Source organism: Agelaius phoeniceus, chromosome 3 (assembly GCF_051311805.1).
Source record: "Agelaius phoeniceus isolate bAgePho1 chromosome 3, bAgePho1.hap1, whole genome shotgun sequence".
Lineage (NCBI taxonomy): Eukaryota > Metazoa > Chordata > Aves > Passeriformes > Icteridae > Agelaius > Agelaius phoeniceus.
This window is the reverse complement of record NC_135267.1, coordinates 40,756,133-40,776,895: the sequence shown is the minus strand read 5'-3', so window position 1 is coordinate 40,776,895 and position 20,763 is coordinate 40,756,133. Positions and strand designations below refer to the sequence as shown.

The 20,763-nt window shown below is 42.6% G+C and overlaps 2 protein-coding genes across 2 annotated transcripts; both read left to right on the top strand.

The window, feature by feature from the left end:
- Positions 1 to 333: 333 nt before the first annotated feature.
- Positions 334 to 6,649, top strand: NT5C1B (5'-nucleotidase, cytosolic IB). Its single transcript, XM_054629795.2, has 6 exons — positions 334 to 637; positions 744 to 911; positions 3,149 to 3,278; positions 3,757 to 3,879; positions 4,545 to 4,729; positions 5,742 to 6,649. The coding sequence occupies exons 1-6, from the start codon at positions 512 to 514 to the stop codon at positions 6,078 to 6,080; spliced, it is 1,071 nt and encodes a 356-aa protein (XP_054485770.2). The 5' UTR covers positions 334 to 511; the 3' UTR covers positions 6,081 to 6,649.
- A 4,531-nt stretch (positions 6,650 to 11,180) lies between these two features.
- On the top strand, positions 11,181 to 16,374 carry RDH14 (retinol dehydrogenase 14). Its single transcript, XM_054629796.2, has 2 exons — positions 11,181 to 11,640; positions 14,881 to 16,374. The coding sequence occupies exons 1-2, from the start codon at positions 11,293 to 11,295 to the stop codon at positions 15,496 to 15,498; spliced, it is 966 nt and encodes a 321-aa protein (XP_054485771.1). The 5' UTR covers positions 11,181 to 11,292; the 3' UTR covers positions 15,499 to 16,374.
- The last annotated feature ends 4,389 nt before the right edge of the window (positions 16,375 to 20,763 follow it).

Genomic DNA, 20,763 nt, shown 5'->3' with positions numbered 1-20,763 from the left:
ACTATATAAGATCTCCTGGGAGTTTGTTGCAGTTAACATTAAATCAATTAAGCCATTGCAGTTAAATAAAACACGTCTAATGCCGCAGGTACACTGAGGGCTGCCGGCTGCTGCCTGACACCCAGCAGCCGCGGGCACCGCTCCCCCGAGCACCGCGGAGGGCAGCGGCCGGGGTCAACGTGTGCCGAAGGGGCCGCCGCAGGTGCCGTGAGGGCGGCGGGGAAGGGCCGCAGCTCCGGCTCCCGCACACCCCACGACCCCACCGTGAGGGGAAACGCTGCGGGCGGGCTGCGCCTCGGGCTCTGAGGGGCGGGGGGGTCGCTGGGGCCAGCGCCAGCACTGCTCCGCTCCGGCGGAGGGCCGGGAGCGCTCCGGGCCGTGTCCCCAGGCGTGCACAGCGCCAGGGAGAGGCAGCGCCGGTCCCTTCCCCGCCTGGCCGGGGCGGGGCAGGGGGGCGGCCGCTGCCGCCGCTTCCCGGTCGCTCGCTACGGCCCCGGCCGCGCGAGGAACCATGAGCGGCTCCGGCCCGGAGAAGCCCAGCCAGGCGTCGGAGGAGGACCGGCAGCAGGAGGCCGAGCAGGACTGGGCGGCGGCCAAGGCTTTCTACGACAATCTGGTTACCCAGAGGCCCCGGCCGGTGAGTGCGGGCGGACCGGGGGTCCGGAGCGCGGGGGTCCGGGGGGAGGCTGGGGGCCCGGGGGCTGAGGGCCGCGGGCCGGCGCTACCTTGCGCTCGCTCCGCAGCCCAAGCCCCAGAACGCCATCACGGTGGCCGTGTCCTCCCGAGCCCTCTTCAACCTGGTCGAGGAGCAGCGGATCTACGTAGAGCAGGGCGTGGAGAAGTACGTGGAGTACCAGCAGAAAAACGAGAACATCATCCTCAAGCCCGGACCGGCGTTCTACTTCGTCAAGGTAGCCAGGAGGCGGCCCGGAGCGGGTGGCCCGGCGGGGCGGGAGAGGGTGTGGGGTGCGGAGGGACACGGAGGATGCTGCGAGGCAAATTTCGGGAAGAGGAGGAGCCCGAAGCCTCCTTCAGCGGAGATAATCCTGCCTCGGGGAGATGCTTTTGGGAGTTGTTCTCCCAGCGCCGAGCTCATCGCGGCGGGGCAGCCCGGGCGCATTCCCCGCATCTCTCTGGGCACCCTGGTCCCGCGGCCACCGCTTCTCTCCCCTCTCCCATTCCCTCTCCTCCTCTCCTGCCCTCCCCTCCCGCCGGCTCTAATGCCAAATGCCTGCGGCAGAGCACGTACTGCTCGCGTCACCGGGACCGGAATGGTACCCTCAGCATCCCGGTTTGTATCCCGGCTCACAGCACCACATCCCAGGTGTGGGTAAGGAGCAGCCTGCTTTTTCTGCTGGACATGGGGCATATGAAGCGCCTCTCCTTTTAAGACCATTTCATTCAAGATAAGCCACAAATTTTTGTGTTTAACTTCGTCACAACCTCCTCCTCCCCAAAACCACCCAAAACAAAACAAATAAAGGAACTCAGTTCCCCTCCCCACCTCAAAAAAAAAAAAAAAACAAAAACCAAACCAAACCAAACTAAAACAAAACAAAAAAAAACAAAACACCCAAACGAACACAAAAAAAACCAAAACAAAAAACAAACAAACCAAAAAAACCCCACCAAAGCAAAATCAAACCCAAACATTTTCATTACTTCAGTTTTGGTCTCAGGAATTTAAAACATTTTCTTCATTACTAACTTTATGAACAGACACAGTGGAAAAATTACTTATGTCAATACCCATGCTGCTGTAAATATAAGATAGCTATTAGTAGCATTAATGACACAAGCACTGTAAAGGTATTTCTAACATAAAAGTGTGGCCGTAAAATAATGCACAGTGTCCACCAGTGAGGGCAGACTGACTTGGGAATTTACTGCATCTTCTCCTATGTGTAGCAGCCCTGCCAGCACAGTCAGTTTTTAAGATTAGAGTTCAGTGTCAAATTTACTTGGAGTATAATAATGATTTGACTCTTTAACTCCTCATACTTTGGAAATCAGAGCTGTTAGCTATGCCCAGCCCAATGCACCTTGACCTCTGTTCCCTTCTGATACATATTTTTGTTTGAATTCTTTCTATTGCTTAGTCACAGGAATCATTAGGCTAAAGAACTGTGGCTTTGTTGAGTCATCCTTTCTACTGGAGACAAAGAAAGCAAAAAAGAAAGAATGTATTTTTCTTTGGATTCCCTTATTGAAATGTTTAAGCTATTAACTTAAAAGTATTATATCTCATGCTTGTAGTACAGGCCAGTGTCCTTAGACTGCAAAGTATAAAGACACTGGACAAAAAAATTGAATCCCCTCCTCCACTCACCCTTATTCTCTAAAAATTTAATAAATTGACTGTGTAGTAGAGTATTAACAATAGAAGTGAGTTATGACCACATACTAAGATTTTTTTCTAGGCCTTACACCAGGCTCTAACTTAGAATTTTCCTAAGCACAGTCCCATAATAACATTGCTTTTAAAAGTGAGATTTCCAGAATTTAATTATGAAATCTGTGTTTTAGTTCTGAACAACTGGCCTGACTTTTTAAAGCACCTTAATAAAAATCACTCTGTCTTGCATTCATTTGATGATTCATTATTGATTTTGTTTCTGTAGTCCCAAAGAATTCCATTCAAGGGTCAAGATGACATTCTAAATAGGAGAACAGATGGATACAGAGAGAGATGAGCAGATGAAAGGTCAAGGAAATAAAAATGCCAGAATGTGGGTATAACATGTTGGCCAATTATCTTAGAAGAGATCTCATATCAAAATCTGTCTCATTCATTGCTGCAATTACAAACTCTCAAGCTAATCATGTTGACATGTGATTTTGTACTCATTACTTAAGGATGGTTTTTGATGCCTGATGACCTAAACTGTGTCAGTAAATCAGTAAAAGTAAATTCCATAACTCAAAAAAAACAAACAAACAAAAAAAAAAAAATTTACTTGCTTCCCTTCAAATGAACCCAAATCAAATGGTTGCTGGGGGCAGAAAAGCAGAAAGGAGTAAAAGAAGTTCAGCAAGTTAAACTATCAGGTATTTTACAGCCTTCTTCAAGACAATCCTATCACTAAAAGTACAGTGACTAAGAAGGGAGGCACACTGGGCTGTTGACTTCCACATTTTCAATCTGCAGGCACTGGAGCATGTCAATACCCGGCTTCTTGAGCTGTATCCTGATGATGAAGAACGGTTTGATATTGTCCTGATGACTAATAACCATGCTCAAGTGGGAGTGAGGCTCATAAACAGCATCAATCACTATGGTAAATAAAATAATTACTGATGTGTAGAATTGCCAGCTGTTACGTAATAATATGAATTAATTTTGTTCTTCCTGTTCTGACTTTGGGAAATGAAGCTTTTTGAATATTTATTTTTGAGTGTCAGCATAAATGAAATAATATTAGACAGAATTTGATCCAGCGCTCTAGATTTGTCAGGTGTGAACCATAACTTCTGAGAAGTCCTTAAACTTTTTCATATTTGGTATCTATGCTCCCTACACATACATCTTCACAGCAGTTACTCTGCTGTCATAGAGGGAATTTTTTCCCCTAAATTCTCAATGAGGATGAGCTGATCAAACATTGTAATTATTTGAAGTTGTGTAACTTGTTGAAATTAAAAGGAATGGTTTTTTTTAAGTTTGCTGTAAGCTAGGCAACTGCACCTTTTCATAGGTTTCTTTTACAGGTTTGTAGTGTCAAGGCAGAGCCACACCTTGTGCTCTTCTTACTTTAGGCTTAACAATTGAACGTTTCTGTATGACGGGAGGAGAGAGCCCCATTGGTTACCTGACTGCGTACCTCACGAACCTGTACCTCTCAGCAGATTCTGACAAAGTGCAGGAAGCCATAGAAGCAGGTTTGAATTGACTTTCTTTTGCTATCTGTTGATATCTTTTGTTATCTGTTGAGCTTGTTCAAAAATTATATACATTGTGTGTCTCACAGAAAGTAGTTTGCTTTATCAAATGGAGAAAGTCACTATTTTGTGTAGTGCAAGCTTATCACTTACTTTTACTCAAACAAATAAAATCGGTTGATACAGTTCTTCTTTGATTCTTTAGTCTGCTGATAGTGACAACTTACACTCTACAGCTTTGTCTTCTCCCCTTCAAAAAGAAACAAGATTCCCACGTCTATTTAACTTCTGTTTTAATAGCATCATCTTTTTGATACAACTTAAAAAAGCAACCTTCTGTCCCATTTTGTTAAAAAGTAACAAATACTTTGATTGGGTGGTATCCTTGGGAGTTCCTGCTTTTCTCTCATTTGCAGCACAGCTTGGGAAGCAGTTTTATATAGTCTTATATGAAAGCAGAAGGAAGTATGTCCAAGAAGTTTTGGCAGTGGGACGGCTTCCATGCATTTGTGTTACAGAACAGCCACCTCTAATTAGCTTTTGTGTTTGGATGTGCTCACCATATACAAGGGTCACCAGCAATAAGTTGTTGGAACCAAACTGCTGATGGTTTCATGAGTGACTCTGCAGGACATGCTAACCGAGGGTCTCTCATCCATTTTCAGGCATTGCATCAGCTACGATGTTCACTGCTAACAAAGATGTTGTTTACTCGGATACACAGCTAAGGGTGGCTTTTGATGGGGATGCTGTTATCTTTTCTGATGAATCAGAACAGATTTTCAAAGAGCAAGGATTAGATCGATTTTTTGAACATGAACAGCTGAATGAAAATAAGCCTCTTGCACAGGTTTGTATTTCTCTAATTTCTTTTTTAAAGTGAGTTTCCAAAAGATCTGATGACTTTCATTTCTCCCTGCTGCTGTATTTCTCCCTTTCCCCAGTGTGGATATGTTCTTTGTAAAAGCTGATGCCCCTTATTTATTTCCTTCTTCAAATATAATCTTTAAAATGCATGTTTCACATAAAAGAGGCCACCATTACAGTCATTTTACCAGGCCATCATTGCAGTCCTCTCTCATTTCTCTGAGAGAACTGCATATATTAGACAGTGACTTACAGTTGTCTTTTAATAGTATCATTAGAAAAAGAAATATTTGTACTGATTTCCCTCTTTTTTTTTATCAGAGTGTAGGTAATGTTAATTTCAAACAGTGAGATATTCTGGTTATTAAAACAAGATAATATCTGCTTATTCCCAAGCAGAGCTATGCCATTTGTCTAAAACCACAAATATTTTAACATTAGCTTAAACTGAAAGACCGATTCTGCTATTGTTAAAAATAGTGTAAATTCAGAGTAAAAGCTTTATTTATGAAAGTACTGGACAGTGCAATATATTGCAATTTGAATAAAATTGTCATTTGTTTCTATTAATTGGAGTGTAGTATAGTCATTAGTCTGGAAAGACTTCATTGATGGCTTTGTACTTAGGTCTTGTACTGTTTTTTGTGCAGGAAAAAAAATTACAGTTCATAGCAAAAAGAGTTCCATGTTTTCAATGAACATTTTATTAAAGACTATAATTAAAAATTAATATTGTAAGAGATCTTGTAAGCCTTAGTGAGAATTACTTTCCCACTTATCCTACCATGTAGTGTTATGGTTTTAACTTTTTGCCAATTTGTGCATTCCTAGTGAGGGTGCAGACCCATTTGGAGATGTTACATAGAGAATTTGTGGAGCAGCACAGCACTGGGAAAAGGAATTCTGTGTGTAACTGGAAGTTTGGAAGAAAGCAAAAGAATTCTTTTGGAAACTGTGGACATATACTAAATATGCTTCTGGTATTTCATACTCAGGGTCCTTTGAAGGGTTTTCTGGAAGACCTGGGGAAGCTCCAAAAGAAGTTCTATGCAAAAAATGAACGACTAAATTGTCCTATAAGGACCTACCTGGTCACAGCCAGAAGTGCAGCGAGCTCTGGAGCCAGAGTGCTGAAGACTCTCCGTAGCTGGGGTCTGGAGATTGATGAGGCACTTTTCCTAGCAGGAGCACCGAAAGGACCAATCCTGGTGAAAATCCGCCCTCACATTTTTTTTGATGACCAGATGTTCCACATTGAAGGAGCACAGAAATTAGGCGCCATAGCCGCACATGTCCCCTATGGCATTGCTCAGAAGTACCAAAAATCTACATGACTGGAGGGTGCCATTAAGGATAAGGTTCTTAACTCAGCCAGCCTCTAATCCACCAATAATTACATCTGAAAACCTCTACATTTGTGTATTGTGAGCCCTGTGTCTAAAGATTTAACTTCTGGCTAGAACAGCCTTTAAAGGAAGTTTTTTTTAATATTGGTAAGTTTTTAATAGAGTTATTTTAATATAGTTCTTAAAGAGTTTAGATTTTTTTTACCTGACTGTATCTTAACATTGTGGTTTTGATATTAAGAGATTTGTATTGGTTTTATAGCTTGAGACATATTCTGAAAGACAGAACAGTTATATTTTATCTAAAAAATTGTTGACAGGTTATTTATAAGAAAATTCATGCTGCAATGCTGGTTCTTGACAGTTATTTCTGAAGTTCTCAAAAGCACAGTTTACATGTAACTGTTTACCTGTTGGTGGTTTGCTGGTTAAACATGTGTTCAGTAGGTCTGTCACCACACGGTTTTGGCTTCTAGTAAAATATTAGTGCATTTGGTTGTGTTTGCACATATTTTTCTAAATTGTTTTCTTATCTTAATAAAGCTGGCTTTACAGAACATTGTCATTTTTCTATGTAGAGGTTTTAGCATAATTTCCTAGGCAGAGTTTGTGTAATCAGAATGTTCCTGATGTTTGGAACCAGAAGTGACCACTTTCAGTCTAATATGAGAGCTAGAGGTCTCATCTTGACCCAACTTACTTCCCAAAACTGGGTAGAAGTCTGAGATGCTGTGAGTATCTTGGCTGGGACGAAGGCTGAAGCTTTAGAGCACACCTCCATAATAGCAGATAATCTACCTGGAAATAATACTATTGATGGAACTACTTTCTTCTTAACTATATTTCCTTAGGATTTACAACTGTTCTGTGATCTGCGTGAACTCAATTTGGCAACTTCTGATGAGTTTCCAGGGGACAGGTGCCTGTTGCTGCATGACTTCATATTTACACCATAGGTCTATTCTCTTTCTTTTATAATAAATTCCTGTATCTCATTGTTATCCTTGTAACTAAGTGATCTCCAAATGACACCACTAACATCTGTCAGGTGGTGTTTGTTCTCTTTCTCTCCCTCGTGGAACAACTGTCCTGTTTTATTATTTATTGTTGTCATATATTCATACCAGAAGAGACAAAACCAAAGAATGTGCTTTGCAGTGGGAGTAGAAATGGTGAATCAAGCTTGTCATGATCTGTGGTTCCTGGGGGAATTCGGCCCAGAATCTCACATTAGCCTCTGAAAGTTTGGTCTCCTCTGTCCAGATGAACTGTCCTAGTATTATAGAAAGCTCCACTGCATCAATTATGGTTTCCCTCCCAGGAACATAGGCAATCATTTTAATGTTCTGGGTCCAAGCCACAAAGTTCTTTGGAAGCAAAGGCAAAAGGCTTGATCCTGCATGAAACACAAATAGAGTTGGAAAGGTTTTCAAGTGTTCACACCAGTATGTGATGTCGATGGGATGCACTGCAGATTTCTGGTGTACTTGGAGCTTCGTATGTGCTAAAGGCTTGGTGCCCAAAACATATCACATTTCCCAGCCCAGCCAGGAGGTGAGGAAGACATGAATTAACTGAGGCCTGGTCATTGTCTGCCAGGATGGGATAGAGTTACCAAATGGAGATTATGAAAAATGTTATTAGCAGATGTTTTTATGTGAGAGATCAGACTCCACAAGGAATTCAAAAATATTCCTTAGCTGTGGAATATAAATCGTGTGTGTACCACAAAAGCATGGCTGCAAATTTCAGAAAGACCAGTCCTGCCTTTTTGAAGAAGAACATGTATTATCTGGTTTTCATCCATGCATTGTTAGAGCTGGAGAGGTTGGGTACAGAAAATAAAACTGGCATTTGACTCCCACTGAACAATTACATCTTGATAATGAGAAGGTTAATGGAATCCCTATAGGAGTGCAGAGGTGAGTCTCATACCTGACAGGGCAAGCATGCAAATCAGCGAATAAATTGGAAGCTGAGTCATGTGTTCTATTATGTTTACCTTTATTTCCAACAAACCATCCATGTACAGCAAGAATGAAACCTACTAGCCAGGACACCGGAGCTACCAAGTCTTTTACTGATCTGTGCACACACAGTACTAGGGGACTCCCTCTTGCAGTGTCCTCCTGACAGCACTAAGGCATGTGTAAAAAGAGTTCACAAATCTACTATTCTAGTAGAATTTACATTCGTAGTCACAGAATTCAAGTTGACATTAAAGTTCAGAAGCTGATGTTAAGGTGCACACTTTTCCTAAATTAGTTGAGCAAAATGCCCTTAGATGTTTCAGATCATACACTGTCTTTTGATTGTCAGGCAACTGTCCCCAGGCTCAATGACTGCTTCTCTGCATATCCAGCTGGCAGCATGGTGGGGGAGTGGAGCCTACTAGTTCATTCAAGTACCTTCCAGACTAATCTGGATGTTTGGGGAAAATCAGCTTGCCAAGCAGCCTCTGCCTATTAAAATTATTTTCTTCTGCTCCAAGGCACAGCTTGGCTAGTGAACCGAAATAATCTTTTTGAAGAAAATTCTGTGAAGTGGGGTGGGAGCTGAGGGAAAGTGTTTTCTATTTTTGTAGACATAGAAGAGAATTGTCTCTTAATAGCATTGCAATCCACAAAACAAAACAAACAAGCAGACAACAACAGCCACAAAACTCAACAAAAAATGTCTTGCTTCTCACGCTTATCAGGCTACCATGAGTTTACCTTGTAACCCTAAGCCAGTCACAATTAAAACAGCAGAAATATTTTTCAGTAGGGGAATAGAGAGAACTGTCCTTTATCAGCTGGTTTACAACTGGAAGACAGACTCATGAAAAGGAAACTGTCGTCCTAGACAAAATCTGGGGGAGGATTAGTAATAACGCAGATGGATTGTATAGAAACAGAACTCCATCAGGGAAACCCAGTTCTTGTTCCCTTAGTTTCCAGGTTCCTACACCACATAAGAGTCCAGGAAAGACAGTAAGACAAATGGGAAGGTGTCCAACTGCTACCAATCCCTGTGGAGAAAAATGTTATAAATAGGATTCTGAAGGTGTCTTCAGATTTTTGTTTTACAGAACATATTCTCAGAGTGTGTTAGATATTTCCCACCAGTTACCAAGTCATCATAAACCCATATTCTCAGTTCCTTCCCATCTTTAAGACACCCTTTTAATTTCCAGGCTAGCATCTGAAGGAGCCAAGATATAAAGTATTTCAGACCAAAAAATTGGAGATGGTCATCATCACATACCTTCCAACATGCATCCTGGACTGTTGTCTGTTCTGAGGAGGCGGGATTCAGAGGGCTCCAACATTCTTCGGAGGCTCCTCAGGTACCTCCTCAGACTCCTCTGCCAGATCCTGTAACCTGCACTGGCTGCAGTATTGCTAAACACAACCTTGAGTGCAATAGAGGGGTACAGACATCTGTGGAGCAGGTCAATGTCAGAAGAAATAATTTCCAGTTTTCATGCTCAGTATCTGGGACTAACATCTGGATGGACACACCATCCCTGCCTACATGAGCACTCTGATCACCACAAGCTCCTTAGTACAATGCTCCTTGCACTGAAGGCTGGACTGACTGACAAACAGAGGCAGTGCCCTCAGGTCAGTGCCCTCTCCAACACATCTGCAGCCTTCTAAGTAGGAGCACCAGAGATGACTGGAGAGTCCTCACAGCCAGGTCATGAACAGCAGATTCTTTAGCTCCCACCAGGATGATTTCTTACAGAATGAATCTGTTCCTCTAACAGGGCATTTCCTGGTTCTCCTATTTTGACATCTCTTTGGCAACTACTCTTCCTTCCTCACGGTCCTTGACTGGGTGTGGCTGCAACGCCTCCCAGTACATGTTTACTATGAAAAAAATATATGGAAGAACACCCCAACATGGCTCTTACACCACGTTAAAAATTCACATATCATCCACAGATGCAATGGTGTGGCCTGGCTAAAATACCCTATGATGTAACCATGAGGTTCACAAAGGAGTGAAGAACCACAAATGAAGAAAGTGTTTTCTGTAGTGAAGACAAAGACAGAAGAGATTTGTCAACAAATCTGGAGTGTTTAGATGTTATGCTGTCTATACAGCCCTTAAACTGCCTGAGAAGTGTGAGAGTCAGAAAAGACATGGTGAGGGTACTTCCAGAAGAATCTGCTGGTTCTGCTGCTGTAACATGAGTTGAGGTCAGCCTCAGAACTGACTGCAGCCATGTGACAGCCTGCAGGTAGCACCAACATGTGACAGTTGCGGGGAGCTTTTATTGCAAATGGTTGTCATGTCCAGACAAGCCACAAGAAACCTGATTAAAGGCTCATGGGTTTCCTCTTGGTTTCTTAGTCATTTCCCCAAACATGCCAGGTCTTGATTCAGGAGTTGATGCTCCTTATCAGCCAAGTCAAACTTGTTCCTTGTCTCCCTGTATTCTTCTGCTTGCTGGCCTCTAGTTCCTCATCACAAACGTCTCTTAATCTATATTGTTCTGTCCTCTTTGACTCTTATCTTATTCCTAAATCTGCAATGAAATCCGGTATACTGTGTTTTTAGGGCGGTTTTTTCTGGGTTTTTTGTTTGTTTGTTTAGTCAGTTGTTTTTGTTGTTGTTGTTGGGGTTTTTCTTTTTGTTTGTTTGTTTTGTTTTAACCGACCTTGCTCTTAATCAAAATTCAGTTACCTTTTAATTCTCTCTCTGTACATTTCTACTACTGACTCTTCCATGGCTAGGGTGAAAAGGACTTTGAGTGGGTGAACCGCAGTGGCCACTCCTGCCTCCCTGAATGGGTTCATGCTGCCCTGGTTGAGGTCTGGGATTAGTAACAGTGCCTAGAAACACGACATGAAGTCGATGGCTGAAAACAGATTTTGGGTTAAGGATTCAAAACAAACTTGGCAGAGCTGAGGGGCTGCCCAAGAGCTTCAGCACCAACTAAAGAGGTTCAATCAGCCTCCAACGGGTGCTGGTACTCGCACCCTACACTTGTGTCCGTTGAACCCCATTAGGTTTGTCTCCGCCCAGCTCCGCAGCCTAGGGCGGTCCCGCGGAAGGGCAGCGGAGCCCTCAGGCCTTGCAGCCCCGCCCGGCCCCGCCCCGTCAGGGCCGCGCTGCGGGCACCGGGCCCGGCCCGGGCAGCGCGCAAGCTCCCGAGCCGCTCCGGGACCACAAGCCCCAGCAGGCCCCGCGCGGCCCGGCCAGGCCCGGCATGGCCGCGGCGCTGCCGGCGCTGGTGCTGGGCGGGGGGCTGCTGGTGGCCGCCTGGCGCTGGCTGCGGGGCGCGGCGCGGCCCGGGCGCGGGGGCTCCATGCGGGGCAAGACCGTCATCATCACCGGCGCCAACAGCGGGCTGGGCCGGGCGGCGGCGGCCGAGCTGCTGCGGATGCAGGCCCGCGTCATCATGGGCTGCCGCGACCGGGCGCGGGCCGAGCGGGCGGCCCGCGAGATCCGGGCCGAGGTGGGCGAGCGGGCGGACGGCGGGGGCGAGCTGGTGGTGCGGGAGCTGGACCTGGCCTCGCTGCGCTCCGTGCGCGCCTTCTGCCACCGCGTCCTGCAGGTACGGCCGGGCCCGCGGGTCCCCGTCCTCGCTGCCCCGGCCCGGAGAGGGCACGGCCGGCACGGCTGGGCGGTGCTGGTGGCGGTCTCTGGGCTCCCTGGTGGCGCCCGGGTTTCCGTGTGGGTTGGACGAGGCAGTCCCTGCTGCCAGCAGCGCGCTCGGGGGCTGGGGAAGTCGCTGAGGTCACCTCAGGGTGAAGAGGGTGTAAGCAAACTGGCCGTGAATTAGCTCCTGGAAGCATGAACTTCGTTATAGTTTGGTCTGTTTTAGTTTAAAATATTCTAGATCTTTTCTGTTCTGGGAAGGCAATGCTTGTTTCTATGTGAGATAAATTATTTTTCTTATTTTCTCTCAGAATTAACTAACTTAACCTTTGTTGGTTTAAATTAGTGTTACAGCTCAGCTTTGCCACCAGAAAAATAAAAGTTGCCAGGTGCACTGCTGACATGCTCCAGACATCTTTCTGCCGCCTCCTTAGGTTGTATCGCCGCAAGGATTTAAATCTCACCCACCATCAGCAGAATCTAGTCAAGAGACAGTTTTGAATATGTAAAATTTTTGCAGATTCCATAAAAACCTGAGTTTAAGGAGAATGACTTTGCCTGAGAGAAATGCCACTAGATTTGTAGAGCAGAGGGAAGCACTGTTGGAGGCATTATTTCATTCCCACCAAAAGCAGCTTTTGGGACTTTGATCTCACCACATCTAGCTACTCAAGTCAGGAGACATGAAGTCATGGGAAGCCAGGCTTAATAAGTTTTGCTGCTGCTCAGGGATTTGTCAAGTACTTTAAAGATGCTCAGACCCTGTTGTAAGAGGGGAAGAAAACAGGGACTATATTGTATTAATTTTAAAACTGCTTTTATAAAAGTTAAGTGTCAAGTTTTAAGTTCTCTAGTGGGACACTTTGTAATCTGTATATATATATATATATATATATATATATGAATCCATTGATAAGGTCTAATCTTGTTTCAATGCTGTGGGAAAACCTGCATACATGAAAGGATATAAAATTTGTGTAATAAGCACACAGCAAAAAAAAAGAGACATACTGTTTAACTTTTAGAAATTTTATCTTTTATAGTATAAAGTATCAGAGAGGCTCTTAAGTGAGAAATAGATAAAGAAAAGAGTGTGCTATCTTCAGAGTATTGCTGATGCCTGCATTATAACTTGAATGCAATTGAATGACAAGGGATGCAGGCTCAAGAGATACTTTCAAGAACTTTTCCACCCAAGTATATGTTATTTACCTTCCCTATTTTTTTGAGTCCTTTTTGGAGCTGTTATTTTGGGATTAGTTTGGGGGTTCTTGGGGTTTTTTGTTTGACATAAAGAAGATAAAAGCATCATCAGGATGGAGAGACAGTGTACTCCCACTGCTTAGCCTTATTTGTGGGAGCTTTACTTTGCATGACTGAAAGTGATTATATCTCTCACTCCTTAGTCTCACTGAAAAAAAAGTAAAAGACACAGATGTTGGAGGGTTCCATGGGAAAATAGAGGAAGTGAAAGTGAGCTTAAAGGCTGCAGGAAATATCACTGCCCATCAAAGCAATGTTTTGTGCATTCTGCTGCCCTTGGTTGTAATAGCTGCCTTCTTGGCATTGATCACACACCTCTAGGTTATTACGTGTAGGAATTTCACAGAATAGCACATATGGAGGTCTTGCTTCCTGAAGTGTTAAGTCTTGCAAAATAAATCCTCCAGTCAGATGTTTTTCTCTAAAGAAGAAAGGAGGATCACTTCAGTGAGCCGTTCTGCAGTCAGTACTTCTTCCCTCCTGTCCTGATTTAGTGATAGTGACTGACCATTGTGTCCCTTTGGGTGAAGATGAGAACTGAGTTTGGTGCTCTTTGGATCATGTCTTTGGGACCCAGTTATATGAAACACTGAGCAGCCACAAGTTCCACGGAAATCAGTCTGAGATTGAAGTACTTGAAGTTTTGAGTGATCAGATGCCAGCACCTTTAACTGAATGCCAAGTGCAGATTTGGGGTTTGCTCTTTGTATCTTTGCTGCTAATGGCAGTGAAATAAAAGGGGAAAGGATGCAGAATTCATTTATGAGGTTCTCTATTTTTATCATCAAAATGGTCCAAGATTGTCTCAGCTTGTCTTCCAGTCCCTGAGTTGGGTTTAAAGAATTAAAGGCAAAGAAAACTCCCAGTGCTCTTAGAGAAAATTAATACCTTTGTCTCTGATTCATGCAAGCATAAATTGTTCTTTCACAATCTTTTGTCAGAGGTGGGTAAGAGTGTTGAATTCAGAGCTTATTTATGCAGCTTACTTTAACTTGGGTTTTTTATTTTTTTTAAATTACAGTTTTTGGTAAATTGGAGAGCTCTTAATTTTTGAGTGGATTCTGGAGCATGAAGTGAATGATGCATATATCTAAGTTATCAATGCCATCTCTCTGTTAATTACTTATATTTTCCGATCCTGGAGAGTGTGACATATATCCTTGAGTCTGATTTTTACCAAACTGAACCAGAACAGTGATCCATCAAATCTCATGTGCCACACACCTCATAGAGCCTCCGTTCCTTAGTTCCTGAGTAGAACTATTGGACTCGAATTATGTGAAACGTGTTACTTTTCTGTAAGTCCTGCTCCATAGTTCTCACCCAGAAGCAGAGTGATGGGTACTGGCTTTAAAGTAAGACAAGTTTAAAATCATGAAAACATTATTTGGAGAGTTTTTCATATCATCCTAGTGAGATGATGGGTCTATAGTGTAATGGTTCCTCTTCAGCCCTGAGGTGAATTCCTTGTGCTCCATGCTTGCGTGTTGCACGCTAGATCCCTCTGCTATAGCAGAGATTTGCCATAAATTAATGTGTGTCCTCTTGCAGTTCAAAAGACAGGTTGCTTTTTAAAGGGGAAAAAAATGCATCACAAAGGTAATTTATCACTGAATTGCTGTAGAAAAGGCTGCTCTTGGAGAAGCCAATGGTTGAGTTGTTTGCCTGCATTAGAAGTTGATAAAGATCTGCTCTCAGGTACTTGCATCCTACCGGGATCAAGTGCACAGTTTAGTGGTAGTTCAACTTAAACATGTTTTGGTTTTTTTTTCTAGCAATGCTTTAAGAGAATTTCAGAAATTTACAATTCAGAAAACTACAAATTAAATTATTCTGTTATTGACAGTGCCCAATGAGAAATTTTGAAGCCTAATAATATTATATATGGGAGTTCTAAACCTGAATGATTTTTTTTTTTCTTTCTTCTTTAAAGGAAGAGTCAAGGCTGGATGTTCTGATAAATAATGCAGGGATATTCCAGTGTCCATACATGAAGACAGAGGATGGTTTTGAGATGCAATTTGGTGTAAACCACTTGGGCCACTTCTTGCTCACCAACCTTCTTCTGGGCCTTCTCAAAAATTCTGCCCCAAGCAGAATTGTTGTAGTGTCCTCAAAGCTTTACAAATATGGAGAGATCAACTTTGAAGACTTGAACAGTGAAATAAGCTACAACAAAAGCTTTTGTTACAGCCGAAGTAAACTGGCCAACATCTTATTTGCCAGGGAGCTGGCCCGTCGGCTGGAAGGGACAGGAGTCACCGTCAACTCCCTTCATCCTGGGATTGTCAGAACAAATCTGGGCAGACATGTGAATATTCCTTTGCTGGCCAAACCTCTGTTCAACTTGGTGTCGTGGGCTTTCTTCAAAACGCCTCTGGAAGGAGCCCAGACATCTATTTATTTGGCCTCTTCTCCTGACGTCGAGGGCGTGTCAGGAAAGTATTTTGGAGACTGCAAAGAGGAAGAACTTCTTCCTAAAGCCATGGATGACTTGGTTGCAAGAAAATTGTGGGATATCAGTGAAGTGATGGTTGGCTTACTGAAGTAAGTGCCAGGGAGTGTCTGCAAAAAAGAATGCAGATAGCTATGCAGTACATTTTGGCAGCAGTGAAATTCTCACTTTAAATGCTGTGGGAATACAGAATTTTGCCCAGTAAGTATGAAATAAGAGAGTGATTTATTTTGGAACTCTATTTTGAAATGAAAGACAGTCTTCCAGACACACAAGCATTCAGAGAAATTTTTAAAAAAATTGTGAGTGTGAATATAATTTCTGGTTAAATCTGCTTAGAAATTCGTGTTTTGCAAATAAAAATTAAGCAGAAGTTTGTTTTGCAATATATAAGCATATTTGTCAATACATATCTTGTTGGACAATGCAGGGTACTGATGGTGAAACACTTCTCCAAAAAATTATTTGAAAATAAGTCTTAATAATAGTCATCTTTTTTTGAGCCATCACAATGACAAATGGAATTAAGAGTTTTCCTGATATCTTGCACTGTAATTGTTGAGGCCTCTGAGTGCCTTTCAAAGGCTTGTCAGCCCCATGGTTCAGTGAACAAAATTGTTGAGCCATGCTGAGTTTTCTGTGAAGCACAAAGTCAGCTATTTTGTGATGTTGCTGCTGTTCAGTGTGTAAGTACACTTGGTTGTGCAAGTTGTATTTTTATTTTCACGTGTGTTGAACTTGCCATTTCTTGAAACCTTGGGTTTCATTAAAAGGGTAGTTGCAAAATGTATAATGGTCTTAATAGGGCTTTGCATGGCATGAACTGTGTAAGATCTCATGCAAATTAGACCGAAGAGAATAAGCTGCTCAGTGTGTTTGGCTTGACTGATGGCACTTTAACTCAGTAATGAGGTTCCATAAATGTCTCATACAGCTGACTGAGTATTCTTTAATAAAATCTTTTAAAAAGAAGACATAGCATTCATTCTTTAATTGTGGGAGATGTGTCAGAAACCAGCAGCCTTGATAGAGTAGCCTTGTTTCAAAGCAGAACATGAAGCTGTGTTGGTTTAGGGAGCCTGTGCTCTGGGGCTGGTAGAAATAAAATGGGCTCCAATGAAACAATGAAATACACGAGTGTTGAGTGAGTCTGTACTGATTTTTTTTTTTTTTTTGTTCATGTAACTTATGATTTCATATTGACATTTATGCCTTTTTGGTTTGGTCTACATTATTAAAAATTTCTAGTAGTTAGGATATATAGTATGAATATGGAAGAATGGTTTAGAGTGATCTATGTTACTATTACTCAAAGGAAGGAGAATCAATAATAAATTATATATTCAATACTTCCTTAGTTATAAATACATCAGGTCTGCACTTCAGGTGGTCCCTACTAATTTTTAAAAATTGTTTCTCTGATTGTTTACTTGGACTCTCAGCATACTTTAGCTTTTGCACAGTGGAGTGGACTTGATCTTGCCTTCTTTATTCCCCAGGAAGCGTCTATACTGGGTGACATGGGTGGGGCAGAAAGCAGCATTCCAGAAAATCAGAAGGCGAGCTGAAAAGCAGAGCAGGTTTGTAAAATCATGTAACAGGTTGAACTTTGCACTACTCACTGTAAGGCAAGGTGTAGAGGTGGATGTCTTTTCAAATGACACTGTGAGTGTTGAACAGAGTTCTCTAAGTGATGCAGAGGGAGTTGTGCTACACACTTAAAGAAGTCCTGCTTTGATCTTCAGTGATGCATTTCACATTTTAACTTTAAACACTTGTAAATGGCTGCAGGCAGCACCTTTAGCAGGCAGCTGAAGAATGAAGACTTCATTAACTTCTCTGTAAAGAGTTACAGAGGAGCTGAGCCAAACTTGGGTTTCAATACTACTGTAGCAATTCTAAAGAAACACTACTGCATTGTTCCTCTGCTGAAATGTATGGGCATCTTTTGCAAGGAGAGCCTTGGATGCAAAGGTGGACTGTGGAGAGGATGATTATCCTCAAAGTAACTGCAGTAAAGAGCTGCATGGAAACTGCCTGAAGAGCAGAGATATATGTAATTTTTAGACTGAATGACCTACATAGGATGTGCCCTTGCCTTCAAAACAGCAAAGGTGGATTCATACTGAAATATGAGATGCAGAATAGGAAGTCCTAGTTGTATGCAACAGGCCATACTTCATACATCCACAATGTACTTACTTTTGTTCTTTTGAAACAGTTTTGAAATAAGAGCCATTGTCAGAAAGGGATTACATTCCTGTAATCATAACTAAATTACAGCCTCATTCTAGAGTAGACTAATCCTTAATGGACCCTTAATGGTGGATGAATATTACCTGAAAACAATTTGAAAGGATGGATTGTTGGGTTACTTATAGAAAAGTGGGCTTTTTTCAACATCTGAAATAAGTAAAATTTATCACCTTCAAGGTTGAGTGTCATTTAACTGCTGTGGACTAGAAAGCTTTGATTACTCCCTTGAGGCTGCTGTGAATGTTTCTTTATGTGGTGCCTTTGTTATTCTAGTAGCATCCAGGAACTAGAGACCTCACAGGTCAACAGATCTACAAAAGCTAAGTGCAAAACCAAAGAGTCCTTATTTCAACAAACAGTAATGCTGACTCAGTCTAGGTAAGAACCAAACATTTTGGCTAAGGAAGCCTCCTCTCCCTCTCCTCTCCTCCAATAAACTCAGGTGTATGTGTATGATTTGAGGACTGTGGGCTGCATGTCTCCTCTTGGAGCTGGTAGAGGATCAGCACCTTCACACTTGCCTCAGTGTAGCAGTGCCTCCAGAATGATGTGGCAAGCTCTCTCTATTACTGTTGTATAAACAATTTGTATCGAGAGCATGCAGCCAAAAATGTTGCATTCCAGTTGCCTTCTTTCACCATCACCACCATTTGAGCACTCCTATCTCAAATTAAACTTACTTACTATTAAATTAAAGTTTTTAAAATAAGGGTGAAAGAGGAAGGCAGTGATCTGGGATATTAGGCAAAGCCCTTGGAAATGCAGCTTTCGTTGACAGGTATGGACACTGACAACTTAGCTGGCAAGTACATTACAAATATGAAAGTACAAATACCTAATCACCTGCACTTAAGTAGGTACAGTAAAGAAAGCCACAGCTGAGTTTCAGATCTCACTGAAGTTTCTGATAAACATAAATGTTAAAAGACTTTTTTCAAACACAAAATATGCCTTCAGCTTTCTTAGGTAAATGGTTAGAATTTGAGTGTTGATTTTTGGGTCCATGAGCAGTGTTGGGCCAGCACTCCATACCTGTGCCCAGGGGATTTGAAAACAAGCTGGGACATGTCTAGGGCACAGTGACTCCTGAGAACATATTCCCTGCCCTTTTGCTTCTCCCAGGGAAAGTGCCTCTGATAGCTGAGAGCTGGAGAGCCACAGGAGGGCTTAACTGCCTATTTGCAGACTTTCCCCAGTGGAGCTTTTGGCCAGTGTCAGCCATCACAATGACAGTGTATCCAAGTGGCCCCATTTCTCAGTGGTCACATTTTATATGGCAACATCTCACACCAACTGCAGTCTAAAAGGCTGGGATTAGAATCAGCATTTTGAGGGGCAATGCATGTCTGTGTGTGTGTACAGACGTGTGTAGGTGCAATTTAATCTCTCAGTTTAAAAGATAGTCAGGAAGAGCTGTCAGTGATGTACCAAGGAGCTGAGGTGTATCAAGGAGAGTGGGTTGTCACAGGACTGTCACCTGCCACTGTGCTGCTCTGGCACATGGTGAGGCTGGGGATAGAGCAGTCAGGTTTGTGTTGAGCTCAAGCAGTTGAGCTGAGAGTAGGAAACATCTCTGGGGATAGAGCAGTCAGGTTTGTGTTGAGCTCAAGCAGTTGAGCTGAGAGTAGGAAACATCTCTGGGGATAGAGCAGTCAGGTTTGTGTTGAGCTCAAGCAGTTGAGCTGAGAGTAGGAAACATCTCTGGGGATAGAGCAGTCAGGTTTGTGTTGAGCTCAAGCAGTTGAGCTGAGAGTAGGAAACATCTCTGGGGATAGAGCAGTCAGGTTTGTGTTGAGCTCAAGCAGTTGAGCTGAGAGTAGGAAACATCTCTGTGTAATGGTCAAGAGAAACTTCAAGTATCTTAAGGGGAGCACTTTCTAACTGTTTCACTATAATCTATTCACCTTTGGCTGTGGTGCTTTTGAAATTACCTGTAATAACCAACTTCCCTTATGGACAGACCAAGAATTTAAAAAGGAAAAATTGAAACTATTCCTTTTTTTTTTTTTTAACTTCTTTATTTTGATTCTAAATTGCAAGCCCTAGCTATCAGCCAGCTCTCCCTGCACACATGTATGCATTATAGCTGAGATTTGTGCAAGCAAGCCAAATTGAAGTTGCATGTATTCATTTCGTATGCCGCATCTGTTTAAGCCAAGGGAGACTGACTTACTTTTTAAAAAGCACTCTGAATCTGTCACCAATTTACCTTTCTTACCTTGCCACAAAGGCCAACGTCTATCCCCAGGCAAAGGGACAGCTCTGCTCTTTCAGTTACTCCAGTCAACACAGTAGGCAAGCTTATAAACCCAGTGGGGGTTCTCCAGTAAAAATTCTCCATCTTAATGAAATAAATGTTCAGTTTTTCCATGATGCAATAAAAGTAGAAGTATTTAAACTCTCCTCTTTTCAGCAGTTGCCTGGTTTGCCTAAGCTTGCTACTAAGTGAATGCTTCACAGGCTCCAAAGCCTGAGCCCTGTGAATGTGTGGCATGATTATGCTTTTGCTGAAAAATGTGGATAATTCCCACTTCAAACAGACTTAATTTCTTTTCACCTAAGGCTATAAACAAAATAAACAACTTGCAAGAGTCATACAAATAACTTTAAAATGGAAGGTCTGTTCCCTTTTTCACATAACTTTTTCCAAACTAATCATTTAGAGAGTAATTGACTTGCAAAACGATCCAGGAGGCCTCCACAGTTGAATTATTATTTTTGATCTGTCCCAGACTGGTGCTGCTATTTCTCATAACAGAAAATGACAGGCTCCCTCTAGACTTTTTACTTACAGCTTTAGCTACCACTAGCAGCCTCACACCTGTCGTAACTGGATTCAGATCAGAGAAATTAATTAGAAAAGTTAATTAATGCCAAATGTCCTGTGTAACATGGGGAAAGGAATGCTTCCCTAATCACCTTTTGTGAGGGAAGCCTGGCACAATGACCACCAAACAAGGTTTAGAGCCCTTTCTTTCCACATTTAAGAATGATCACTTCAGGTAATGTGGAAGAAACTTGGTTAATCTGCATAAGGAAAATATCAATAGCTTATTTGCCATGAAAGACTCAGAAGGCCATCACATGCTTGAATCATTTTATCAG

What these genes read in the sequence shown, in the direction of transcription:
- RDH14 (XM_054629796.2), top strand. Translation starts at nt 11,293, where the DNA reads ATGGCCGCGGCGCTGCCGGCGCTGGTGCTGGGCGGGGGGCTGCTGGTG. An exon ending in TCTGCCACCGCGTCCTGCAG is followed by an intron (nt 11,641 to 14,880) that starts GTACGGCCGGGC and finishes TCTTCTTTAAAG; the next exon opens with GAAGAGTCAAGGCTGGATGT.
- NT5C1B (XM_054629795.2), top strand. Translation starts at nt 512, where the DNA reads ATGAGCGGCTCCGGCCCGGAGAAGCCCAGCCAGGCGTCGGAGGAGGAC. An exon ending in TTACCCAGAGGCCCCGGCCG is followed by an intron (nt 638 to 743) that starts GTGAGTGCGGGC and finishes CTCGCTCCGCAG; the next exon opens with CCCAAGCCCCAGAACGCCAT. An exon ending in AAACAGCATCAATCACTATG is followed by an intron (nt 3,279 to 3,756) that starts GTAAATAAAATA and finishes TTCTTACTTTAG; the next exon opens with GCTTAACAATTGAACGTTTC.